This window comes from Hermetia illucens, chromosome 5 (assembly GCF_905115235.1).
Source record: "Hermetia illucens chromosome 5, iHerIll2.2.curated.20191125, whole genome shotgun sequence".
In the NCBI taxonomy this organism is placed as follows: Eukaryota; Metazoa; Arthropoda; class Insecta; order Diptera; family Stratiomyidae; genus Hermetia; species Hermetia illucens.
In genome coordinates this window covers 71,006,898-71,019,753 of record NC_051853.1, presented here as the reverse complement: position 1 = coordinate 71,019,753, position 12,856 = coordinate 71,006,898, and the positions used below count along the sequence as shown (strand labels likewise).

General features: G+C 42.4%; 2 protein-coding genes across 4 annotated transcripts in view; both read right to left on the bottom strand.

Annotated features, from left to right (window-relative positions):
* Window positions 1-4,452, bottom strand: part of LOC119656514 (guanine nucleotide-releasing factor 2) — a 43,738-nt gene extending 39,286 nt beyond the window's left edge. For all 3 annotated transcript variants that reach the window (XM_038062855.1, XM_038062856.1, XM_038062857.1), the window contains exon 1: window positions 4,224-4,452. In XM_038062855.1, the coding sequence (XP_037918783.1) occupies window positions 4,224-4,251 (28 nt within the window). In that variant the 5' untranslated portion in view covers window positions 4,252-4,452. The remainder of the gene's footprint in view (window positions 1-4,223) is intronic.
* A 6,958-nt stretch (window positions 4,453-11,410) lies between these two features.
* Window positions 11,411-12,856, bottom strand: part of LOC119656529 (neurogenic locus Notch protein) — a 122,293-nt gene continuing 120,847 nt past the window's right edge. Inside the window, exons 11-13 of the mRNA XM_038062874.1 lie at window positions 12,597-12,804; window positions 12,195-12,515; window positions 11,411-12,124 (exon numbers count right to left, since the gene is read on the bottom strand). Of these exons, the coding sequence (XP_037918802.1) occupies window positions 11,793-12,124; window positions 12,195-12,515; window positions 12,597-12,804 (861 nt within the window). The 3' untranslated portion in view covers window positions 11,411-11,792. The remainder of the gene's footprint in view (window positions 12,125-12,194; window positions 12,516-12,596; window positions 12,805-12,856) is intronic.

Genomic DNA, 12,856 nt, shown 5'->3' with positions numbered 1-12,856 from the left:
CTCACCCTAAACAAACAAACTGCCTATTACCTACTGTACACATATATGCACGTATCTAAATTTATCGTACCCATATTTCCGATTTACGTGTTATATCTATCTGAATTAGGCACTACCCGCAAAGTTCATTAGCACGCATATATTATATACCTACATACACACATGTCTGGTTGACAAATAACTAAAAAACTAAAACAAAATAATTCTCTGCGACCCAATTCATAAGAATTCATTTCGTTGTGGTATTGACGAATTGATATGTGATGATGACGTCATGCGGGTTGTAGAGTGCACGAAATTCACAAAAAATTGTAAAGTTTCACCCCCTATAACTTTGTTAATAATAGTTGAATTTTCTTCAAACTTGACCAAACTGTGCATTATAGTCTTCATTACACGCATGCCGAATTTTGTACTTCTGGGATGAACATAAGGGGGGTCCCGAGTAAATTTCTAAAATGTGGAAATATACTATTATTAACTTTATTTGTGCAGATATCGGAACCGGATATATTTTGAGGCCTAGATTTCGTAGAGATGCACCACTGTGATTTTTTTCAGATTTTTCGGTTGGATAGGTTCTGAGAACGAGACCTGTTACACTTTTTGTGGGTCATATTTTCAACCCTCACTCCCCTATGTTACATCCGATATCAAATATTGAACCAGATTCGAAAAGTACTAATTGAGACCTTTCATTTGATAACCTACTTGGCTACATTCTGTGAAAAAAAAATTTGCACCCTCCATTCACATGTACGGGGAGCCCCCCCTTAAACTTAACACAAGATAGCGCCACTTACTGCATGTAAAGGGATCACCAGATTACATACTCTCCCCAATTTTCGTGACAATCGGTCCAGCCGTTTCCGAATAAATCGGGTGTGACAGACAGACAGACAGACGGACAGACGGACAGACAGACACCGTCTCGATTCTAATAAGGTTTTGTTTTACACAAAACCTTAAAAAGAGCCACTATACCATACATTACAGTGGAAGTCTACTGTGTGCTCGGAGTAGGTTTCATAGCGAGGCAAAAAAATGAAATCTGTTCTTTTCGGCTCTGAAAGCATAAATCAACGGCCATGTACTCTGTATTTGCGGTGAACATTTCGAAATATAAGCCTAATCATCATTCATATTCACATAAGTGACTGCAGGGTCGGAGGAAGATGAGCGAACGCTCGAAGGCTGCCCCCGGAAATTCTAACAGTCAAGTAGGGACGAAGTCTCCATTCGGGCGATACGACGGCTCCCATAGTTTGCACAGAAGTGCCAATAACAACGTACTGCGGACTCGCTCACGAAGTGTCACACGAAATGGTTGTTGAAAGTACCTGGTTTTGGGAAAGTAAATCCTCATACCAAATTGACCATGTGTTAATCGAACGCCGCCACCTATCAGCCTGAGGGTGCAAGGTGACGGACCGGAGCACTTGGGAAGCAACCTACTTCCTCCTTCTTGGCCCACGGACCCTACTTTTTTGGGTTAATCGTCTTTCATCAAATGGATGCGGACCCAGGACTCCTTGCATTCTCAACAAAAAAATTTACTTCGGCCTAGTTGATGTCTGAACATACGACGGATTTCACCTTAATATAATTCGCACTTATACCATGTTTGCGATTATGTATAAATTTAGCGGTTACCATCTGCCGCCATTTTCGGTTACGCTCTTCCAAAGGCAGAGGTGAGGCAGCGTTTCATGAGTTGCTGCTGCCCTGAACGAAACCATTTTTTTTTTTTAAGCGAACCTTGGGAAAACAAACAGGAGTGTAAAGTCGCGCAGTACAGGAAGCAATCCCACTAGGCGTGGAAGTTTTACCAATAAGTCAGCAGGCTGAGGCCATATACACCCCGATGCTCATCTTGTCGAAATAAAATTTGATTTCGGACCGTAGAGACATATTGGAGCGATGGATTGAATAGTATGATAAACAGCTCAACAACCATAATATCGGTGAGTTGGATGTCCCGCCAATTGAAGACCACGGACAAACGTGCCCACCAACAAGCAAGGAAGAAATACCCATGCAATCCGTTGTCTAAAGAATCATAAGTCGCCAAGAGCCGAATTGGTTGAATATGGAGGCAACCAGTTACACTAACCGATATATTAACTTATGCTTAAGGTGTGGACGACAAGGCATTATCTGTTTCATACATAAAACGGGAGAGGTCACGCAGTGCAGCAATTATAGAGGCATTACCTTGTTGAGTATCATCTGTAAGATATTCTCCGATATCTTGCTAGGCCGGATAGCCCCATACGTCCACAACATCATAGGCCCATACCACAGGAAGTCCACTCCAGGCAAATAATTCACAGATCAGATTTTCTCCTGCGGTAAACGATAGAAAAATTGTTGGAATATGGCTCGTTTGCAGTATCTCTTAATCGTCTTCAAGGCCTCTATAGTAGCATAGTCGGGGTGAAACTGTTGACGGCCATGAGAGAGTTCGCTAAACTATTTCCCATGCTGATGATATTGACATAATGATAAGTATAGCCCAAAATGTAAAAAAAAAAGCATTCAGCCACATCGGCAGGAGATCTTGGCTACACATAAATTAAAAAAAACAATAACAGCTATGACGTGCACGGTTATTTGGCAGCTTACAGAGGGGGGGATGGCGTGTCTTGAGTCAAAGGTAGGTCTAGATCGGACACCAGTTGTTACGCCGTAAACAGTTTTCAGAATGGCATTCATCAAAGGGTAAATACACGTTAAAGAATGCGATACATTTAAGACTATCAGAAGAGCATTCAAATCCCTTTCGTAAGCTCGTTCCAATTTTTATACTTTGTTTTTATATAATTTGAATTTGAAGTGCCTAATATGACTCGATGAATTCTTTAGGTGCTAACCAAAGCCGCCAACAGTCCGGACAAGTCGTAGTTATAAGTGCAACATGAACACAAACCTTCGTAGCTCATATACGTCTTCAAATTGAGTCACGTTACCCAGTTGCATTATTTCTTTTTGCTTCACAAAAATTGACCGTGAGTCACGTCCCTCCTGTGTATTAAACTGTTTGTCAACTTGCGTTCGGCATTGGTGCAGTTCGGATCATTATATTTTTAAAAATTCTCTATAGTCCTAAAAAAATCCTAACATCTCCAAAGGAATTCTCCTGGCAAACCCTTTGCAACAATTGTTTTTTAAAGAGGACTAGAGTTACCGAACTAGAGGCTGTTTTGACTGAGGTCTAAATATTTCATTCATATTTATTGATAAAGTTTAATTGTATTATTGCGCCAGTCACTATGTAGTGGCTAAATATGAGCAATTTTAATAGGAACCATTGGGAAGAGATTATCTTGGCAACATTTTGTTTTTCATTAAATTTCATGCCAATAAAGATCCAGGAACGAGTTATGGGTTGACGAAACATTTTTCTTTTTTAATAAATCGAATGCGGAGATCCTGAACGGTATTTCGAAGGAATGGTTGAATACAAAGTGGCACCCCACGCCGGTCCAGACGCTACTGTACTTTTGCAAGCAGTTACGGAAATTTACAAGAAGCGTTCCTCCTCAAGCATTTCCAAGTAACTGACCAATACCACATAATTTTACCCTTCTCGGAAATGGTTGGTCGCTTCCATCTTCCACTGTCGCTTTAATGACACCATGAACTTTGCACTGTGGACGGTGCACGTACTCGGTCCCTTCATTCATCAAATGCACGGTCGCACATTACCGAAGTGCATTTATCGCAATTACCGCATTTGAATGGGTTTAATCGAAAGCGGAAATGCACGAGAGCAACAGCTGCACTCCCACAAGCCCCATTGGAAGCATACTTGCTTGAGCTAGTGTAGGCGCGCTGAGGTAATGTCTGCGACGAGATATAAATAAACTCCGGCCAAGAATTTCAAAGCGCGAGGCAGAATTAAAACAAACCTCGATCGCTTCGAGCTGATCAGAGTAAACTTTCGATAGTAAAACGAAAACAGTCTCGTGACCGGGGGATGGCACTTATCACTCCAACCGATTCTGCACGGCGCAGCGCACGTCTCCATCTGGAGCCAATTGCATTCCTCCAGGCTTCCGAGACTTCCTAATTTCCCTGCGGCCAAACAATCCCCAATACTTCATTAGCAATTTGCATCATGTCGCAATCATTACCGAATAGTGTACGATTGGAATTTCCAAGAAGAGAAGAACAGTTGACTTCCTCGATATTCTCTGAAAGTAATTTGCCGTGGGACGTACCGTGTTTGGGGTTTGGCGTTGATGACATTTTTCTTTCGATCTGCGCGTTTACAAATTTCTCGCAATGGCCTGCTCAGTTTTTCGGTGTATAGCGGACACTTTAACACTTGAGAGGAACACACTACATTTTCTCTTTGCACACAATTTATGCTCGAAACCGAGTTTATGTTGTCGCTCACTTACATCCCGACTTATTTGACGTCTGACAGGACGACATTTTCGCCTTTAACTGCGGTCAGTTACCACATAAACAGTGCTGCCATTGGAATGCATCGCGTTTGATTGAAGTTCCACAAGGGTTTGAGTGAATGTAATATTTTTTTTTTTATCTTTTTCAATGATATAGAATTATTAATAATCTTTAAAGCAAGGAAATTATTAGCACGCAGCTGTTTTACTTTTGTTTCCATCAAAATCCAGCCAATACAATTATCAACTAGGTACCATCGGGATGTGCCTTCGGTAATGGAAACCACAGATGATTTATGTGGGGTATAAATATCTGCTATGATTTGATTCAGTTCTGCGCTACATACTATCTTCCATCTTCCTGGTTAATGCCCAATCTTCGGATTGGTTTCATTCTGAGCTAAGAAGTTCCTCATGCCGCTAGATGTCTCACCTATTTTGGGTTTTATCTCATGCTACATATTTAGTTGAGTCTTTGCTAAGTTTTTGCTCTAAGCGGGATATCGAAAAAAGTCATGTGACAAACCCGAGAATTTCCAATTCTTGTGGCGGCACTTAGCGACCAGTATTCGAATGACTGAGAATTACAAATTGCCGAAGGTTGCGGCCTGTACTAGTAGAAAATTAATTTTGCAAAAAACACTTGTTTAATTAACTTAAAGGACGGAACAAACATATTCACGCTAGGGAAATGACATGGATTTATGAGAAAAAGTCGATATACCCAGAACATTATTTTTTATAATAACTTCATTTTCCATCTAAGTTATAAAGTAACTGAAACTTCGTAGCCACACAAACAACGTTTCGAATTTGCACAATTTTCTGTTAAATGTTCCTCCAGTAAGACCACGGGAGACGGGAGGGGAAAAAAATTATGCGCGTCCCTCTACTATCCGTTTAGCATAAATTATTTCGTTTCGTTTTCACTCTGAGTCCGTGTGTGTATGAAGTGGGGGAGTAATATACCTCTAAGTACTCAGACTTTAATGGTACATTGTACTCGATTCCCTCGTTTAACGAAATATTCCGGATTAGTTTATGTATTGACGCCCCCCCCCCCTTCTAGAAATGTGCAAGGGTTCTTGACTCATGGACGACGTCAGGACATAAGTAAATTAGTAGGAGCAAAACAAATACGTGTCTGCACGCTAAATATTGGCACCCTAATTGGAAAGACCGAGGAACTCACAAGAGCCCTCCGGAAAAGGCGCATTGATATCTGTGCTATGCAAGAAGATTTAGAACGTGAACGCAGTAAAACTGGCTATAAACTTCTCTATTTTGGTAGCCCACGTACTCAATACGGTATTGGCATTGCCATCTCAGAGGGTTTCCAGGTTGCCATTCAAGGAGTCAAACGATTTGATGACCGGCTGATGAAGCTCACCATTATATCATCTGATCGTACTATTCACTTCTTCACCGCGTACGCACCACAGACAGGTCGACCTGATACCGAGAAAGATGCCTTCTGGCAACTTCTCGATAAAAATACCTGTAAAGTGCCTGCTGGTGACTATATTATCATTGCAGGCGACCTTAATGGTCATGTGGGTGAAAAGGCAGACGGTGCCATGGAGGGAAAGGATTTGGAGTGCGCAATAAGAGTGGCGAGCGTATAATCGATTTTGCAGGCACCCATGACTTTGTACTTATGAATACATGGTTCATCAAACGATTGTCTCAACCCCCTACATTTTATAGTGGGAGTAGTAAAACGCAAATCAACTATATTCTCATAAGGCGGCGACATTCTACCATAGTAACTGATTGCAAAGTCGTTCCCTATGAGATTATCGCACGTCAACATCGGCCGTTGATTGCTGTCCTGCAAATTAAGCGACCACAGCTTGATCTCGAGCAGAGGTTTTGACGATCGATCCCATGAAACAGACACAATCACTGTCAGCGGCAATGGTCTGCCCAGAACTGAGCAATCGATACTGGGTTGCACCGATGGTGGAAAAGTTGTGAAAGAGGCGTCTTCGATAGTATGGTCACGTAATTCGCACTAACGAGAATTCACTTGCCAAGATTGGTTTGAACATCGAAGTCGATAGTAAGCAACCAAAAGGCCGGTCGAAACAACGCTTGATACGCTGATTAATAATAATAATAATAATCGTTGGCGCAACAATCCATATTGGATCAGGGCCTTGAAGTGTGTTAGAGCACTTCATTCAAGACCGTAACGGTACACTAGGAGGCAATGTGGTCAGCATTGCGCTCGCCCGAGATTATTACCCTGATTTGACTCAGGTACTCATTCACAGCTGAGTCGACTGGTATCCGACGTCAAATCACGATGCAAATTCCACTGCCACCAGTGAGATTTGAACCGCGACCTTCCGTATGACAGCCTAGTGCTCTAACCACTGAGCTATCCGGATCTGAGCTATGATACGCTGATTGGCAATTTAAAAGCCTCGGGATTGTATCCAGATCAGGCATTTGATAGAACCAGATATCGAAACCGATCACGACGAGCCAATCCCGCATGTGAACGCGACAATGGCTGAAAAAAAAGAAGTTTATGTATTGCAGAATTTCTGCTGGTGGATGTTATGTTAGTCGCTGTGCTACAAGAAGGACACATATCATCTTGTGGAGAATTTCTACTCCGAACATATGCCCCCTGTAAGCCTTCCTGTTTCTCGACAGGATAAACTTTACAGTGTTTTTCTTTGGTTTGGGCAGGAAAACTTTGGTGTGGCTAGGAGCATTAAGGCTCTGTTATCTTTCCTTATGGGAAGTTTGTTCCCATTTTTTGATAGTAGCATTTGCTTTGGACACTCTTTTGGTAAGCATCCGAGATTTTATTTCCCTCTACGTCACAGTGACTGGCCGAGGGTGGCTCCACCGTATTGAATCTAAAAATAAAGATTAAATACATTCCTCAACGATTTTCGAAGTAACCAAAGGACTACTCAACATGATTGGCGGTGCAGATTGTGAAGCGCCTACTCTTTAATCGCTAGTCACTTATTCAGGTTACCGCCCTTAGGATCACATACACTTCAGCATATTACCCAAAGGGAAAAGCTCGCTTCTCGTTTTTACGCAAATGGTAGATTCCTGCTCCAGAACCCTGATCTGTTTTTGACCCATCGGTGTAGACCTCAGTATATCCCTGTCAGGCATACTTCTGGTTTGTCGAAATTTTCCTGCACGTTTCAGGATGAAGAAGCAACATATTTATGTATGAGGCCTGAGGCCTACATAAGTCGACATGTTGAGACAATGGTCCGTCTGCACAACCCCTGAACTGTGAAAGCTCGTTTCATCTTTATCTCTCCATGCGTATTCCAAAAAAGCTTCGTGTCTAAAATAATTCCCAGAGATTTCACTTCTTCGGAAAGTTGAAATGTTGTACCTCTCATCTCCGAAATGCTAACACAGCCAAATCATCCTCATAAGCTTGGACGGGCATAGGGAGATCTGCTAGTTCAGATAGTAATGAGTCGATCAACATACTCCACAGAAGCGGCGAGCAGCCTTTCATTGCTTCTGTTGTTAGGTTAGGTTAGGTGAACGATCAACACCCACTTCAGCACATAGAAATCTCCGCGTTAGGATAGCATGGATCCACTTAATCCCACTGGCGACATCACAAACTTTTTGGAAAGGCGCAAAATCAAAGGGCCCTTCAATATCCACAAATACTTCTATCGCATATTCGCTTTTCAACATTGTTTCCTTTACCTTTCAACCCAAAAAGTGAAGGGCGGACTCACAGGACTGGTAAGCGATTTAGTTTTCATTTAGTGGATACGATGAATATGACGCTCAGCTAGTCGCTCCAGGCGTTTCAGCGAAAATGATGTTAAGCTAATCTGTTTGAAGTTCTTTGTATTTCAATAGTCATCGTCCCCCGATATAAAGACTTAACCTTCTGTCAAGAGGTAAGCACGTACCCCAGAGCAACACATCCTCAAAAAATATTTCTTAGAAGATGCTCTAAGTGCGCTATATCCTTCTTGAGCATCGCCGGGTAGATGCATACATAAAGTGTTCGAAGGACATTATTGCAGCTTTGGCTTTTTCATTGGTAACCAACGCTGTCGCAATGCAATGTCTCGATTTCTTTTCATCATCATCAACGGCGCAACAACCGGTATCCGGTCTAGGCCTGCCTTAATAAAGAACTCCAGACATCCCGGTTTTGCGCCGGGGTCCACCAATTCGATATCCGTAAAAGTTGTCTGGCGTCCTGACCTACGCCATCGCTCCATCTTAGGCAGGGTCTGCCTAGTCTTCTTTTTCTACCATAGATATTGCCCTTATAGACTTTCCGGGCGGGATCATCCTCATCCATACGGATTAAGTGACCCGCCCACCGTAACCTATTGAGCCAGATTTTATCCACAACCGGACGGTCATGGTATCGCTCATAGATTTCGTCATTGTGTAGGCTACGGAAAAGTCCATCCTCATGTAGGGGGCCAAAATTCTTCGGAGGATTCCTCTCTCGAGCGCGACCAAGAGTTCGCAATTTGTCTTGCTAAGAACCCAAGTTTCCGAGGAATACATGAGGACTGGATCATAGTCTTGTACAGTAAGAGCTTTGACCCTATGGTGAGACGTTTCGGGCGAAACAGTTTTTGTAAGCTGAAATAGGCTCTGTTGGCTGACAACAACCGTGCGCGAATTTCATCATCGTAACTTTTATCGGTTGTGATTTTCGACCCTAGATAGGAAAAATTATCAACGGTCTGAAAGTTGTATTCTCCTATCCTTATTCTTCCTGTTTGACCAGTGCGGTTTGATGTTGTTGGTTGGTTCGTCTTCGGTGCTGACGTTGCCACCATATATTTTGTCTTGCTTTCATTGATGTGAAAGGACGCATGATAGGGCATCCTCTTGTCGTAGACCGTTGTTGATGTCGAATGGTCTTGAGAGTGATCTTGCTGCTTTTATCTGGCCTCGCACATTGGTCAGGGTCAGCCTAGTCAGTGTTATTAATTTCGTCGGGATACCGAATTCTCTCATGGCCGTGTACAGTTTTACCCTGGCTATGCTATCATAGGCGGCTTTAAAGTCGATGAACAGATGGTGCAACTGTTGTCCATATTCCAACAGTTTTTCCATCGCTTGCCGCAGAGAAAAAATCTGATCTGTTGCTGATTTGCCTGGAGTGAAGCCTCTTTGGTATGGGTCAATGATGTTCTGGGCGTATGGGGCTATCCGGCCTAGCAATATAGCGGTACTCAGCAACGTGATACCTCTGTAATTGCTGCACTGTATGACATCTCCCTTTTTATGTATGAGACAGATAATGTCTCGTTGCCAATCGTCAGGCATTGATTCTCTGTCCCATACCTTGAGCACAAGTTGATGAACCACTTGTAACTGGTCGCCTCCATATTTAACCAATTCGGCTGTAATTCCATCGGCTCCTGGTGATTTATGATTTTTAAGCCGATGAATTGCACGGACTGTTTTTCATATACTTGGTGGTGGCAGTATTTGTCCATCGTCTTCAGTTGGTGGGACCTAAAACTCGTCGATGTTCTGGTTGTTCAGTAGCTCATCAAAATACTCAACCCATCGCTCCAAAATGCCCATTCTGTCGGAAATCAGATTTCCCTCTTTGTCTCGGCAGGAGGGGCATCGAGGTGTATAAGGCTTCATCCTGCTGACTTGTTGGTAAAACTTGCTCCCTGTTTCCTGTACTTCTCACAGTCACAGACCTGTTGGTTCGCAGAGGCTTCCTTTTTCCGTCTGTGAAATCGCTTCTCTGTTGGACGCAGTTCGTGATAAGTCTCTGCGCATGCCCCCGTTCTTTGAGAATACAACATTACTCGGTATGCGGCATTCTTCCGTTCCGTAGCTAACTTACAATCATCGTCAAACCAGCCGTTCCGACTTTTTTTGCGGCTGGGCCCAAGTATCTTTGTGGCTGTATCAATGATAACGTTCTTCAGGTGGTTGTGAGGATCATTTGTTGATGGGTCATCTCCAGGACCTCTGTTGACTGCGGTTACTACGGCATCCATTTCCCTCTTAATGCTCAGCTGCCTCGTAGAAGGTATCCTTCTCCGACCCTGCAGTCTCCTCTGCAGGGGCGTGAACGTTAATGAGGCTTTTATTTCTAAACTTGCCTCGCAAGCGCAGAGTGCATAGACGTTCGCTTATATTTTCAAAGCCGATAACAGCAGGTTTCATTTCGCAATCGCACTGATTAATTGATTTTCTTGCACTTCCCATTCATCAATTTTAACTTTGATTATCGAGTTAATTCGTGAAAGTATTGCTGATTATATTCGAAGTCGTTGGGGTCACCATTTGTTGTAAAAAAAAAATGAGACGATTTTTCGAGATCTTCTTTTTGGTGGTGGCAAACTGTTTTCTCTCACAGGTTGCTCCGCCAGCCTCGTGGCTGTCAACCTGCGCGAAATTTTTTGGCGTTGGTTGTATCTCCTAAACATGAAATGGCGTCTACGTCTCTCTTAGTGCCATCTTAAATAACTGTCTCAAAGGACATTATTTCCCCAGCTTTGGAACTTTGCTATAAGTATCGCTTACTTCCACTGCTCTTTTCATGATTTCAAAAACTTGAGACATGGCAATGGTTGACTAGCTAAAGGGATATAATTGTAACTACACCTGGCTTTGCAGAACACCAGTTCACTGGCAGCTAGTCACGAGTCGGATGCATGCCGAGTATACCGATCCCGGCAAAACATGCCGCACTTGTATTTCAACTCATTTCGCACACGGATGCTCTGCATTATTTTGGTTTCGGTCGATCCTGTAGAAGATTTAATAGCAGTTTCCTTCCCAACTTCCTCTTCTTCCCTTAACTATCCATATTTTTGGCCAGTAATTTTTCATCTCTTCTTAGTTGCTCTTCGTGCTTTATGTAGACGGCGTTTGTATCCGCTTCGGCCCTCACAAACCGTATCTAGTCTAGGTACTTGGTGCATTGGTGTCAACTGAACAAGGAACAACACCAACCATATGCAAAGAGGAGCGTCAGAAAAAAGTCGCAAATATAAAAGTAATTATACATTTATTTTTTCAAACAAATTTTCTTTTTAATATTTTAAATAATATAATAAACGAATATCCTTTAAAAATATCCTTACATCGTATCGAATTTTACTTAGCTGAATTTTCAATAACTTTAAAGTATCTTCTTAAACAGAATACAAAATAATATTCTTACACATACATATTCAGTCGCATATTATAACGCATATTATGTATCGGAAATGTCTCTTTATACTGTCTTTTCTCCAATTTTAGTTTAACAAACTAAAATAATTACTTCTACCTAACTAATTTTCTATTATGGACATCATTAAACTGTTAATTCTGTAACTTACACAAACTTTGTATTTTAGCGGGCACCAGGACTTCTACACTTGCTTCCGTTCAGATGTAAATTGCTTCGGAACCTTTGTTCGTCTGATGACCACCAGATATGTACATATTATTGGCAGGAGATTGAACGCCTTCCGACCAGTCTGAAGTCGAATGGGGCGAGGCACTGGACCACGGCGATTCGGGCGACGGCGTCGGATAACTGTCTAATGTTTGCACTAAGTGCTGTGGCGTGTGACCTCCAGAATGTTGGCTGGGTGGTGTTAGATATTGATAAAATGATTGCATGTTTTGATGTGGCGATGAGTTTGATGGCGTTGACGATGGATTTGAACTTTGCGAGGATGCAGGATGCATTTGTCCTGTAAAGAGATTCGAAGAATCTACAGCGAAAGGTTGTAGGCGGTTCTTGACCATGCAGTGATATACTCAGACGAGAAAACGCAATCTTACCTGGAGAACCACATAAACTGCTTAATTCCATCGTGGGCGGGCTAAACTCGAAACCCATTTGCATCGAAGGCAGCATTGCATTGTTCGCATTTTGCTGAATGTTCGTCATACCTCCGGTGGGCGAGATGAGAGCAGTGTTATTGATCGGCGAATTCTGCTGCGACATACTCGAGGATTGGAAACCCGAAGAATTACTGCTCGGACCGTTACTGTTCAAACTAGTCTGGTTTCCATGCTTTTGATGCGTTGCATGTTGCATGGCTTTTATATGCGTTGGGGAAGTTGGTAAACTGGGCCGTGATTTGACGGGTGATGGAGATTCTGCGAAATTCAATAAAATTAGAGGTTATTCACGTCAATCTGATAGATTTCGACGCTATATTCCAATGAACTTGATCTTACCTATGAATGCTTGAGGCGAGAGTGCCATACTGCTTTGCACCGAGTGTGGTGGCGATTGATTCGAGTAGGGAGGACTCAGTCCTTGCTCTCCAATTTGTACGTTCTGAGCATTCACTCGTTGTGCATTTGCATCTTGGAATGGAAGACCAAACGAATAGCCATAATTTTGTAAATTAAGGCTTTGTTGAGACTGTACAGATTGGGAGTTCTGAAAAACCAATAACAATTTGTGTTATGTTATGATTACTTCGAATGTCAAA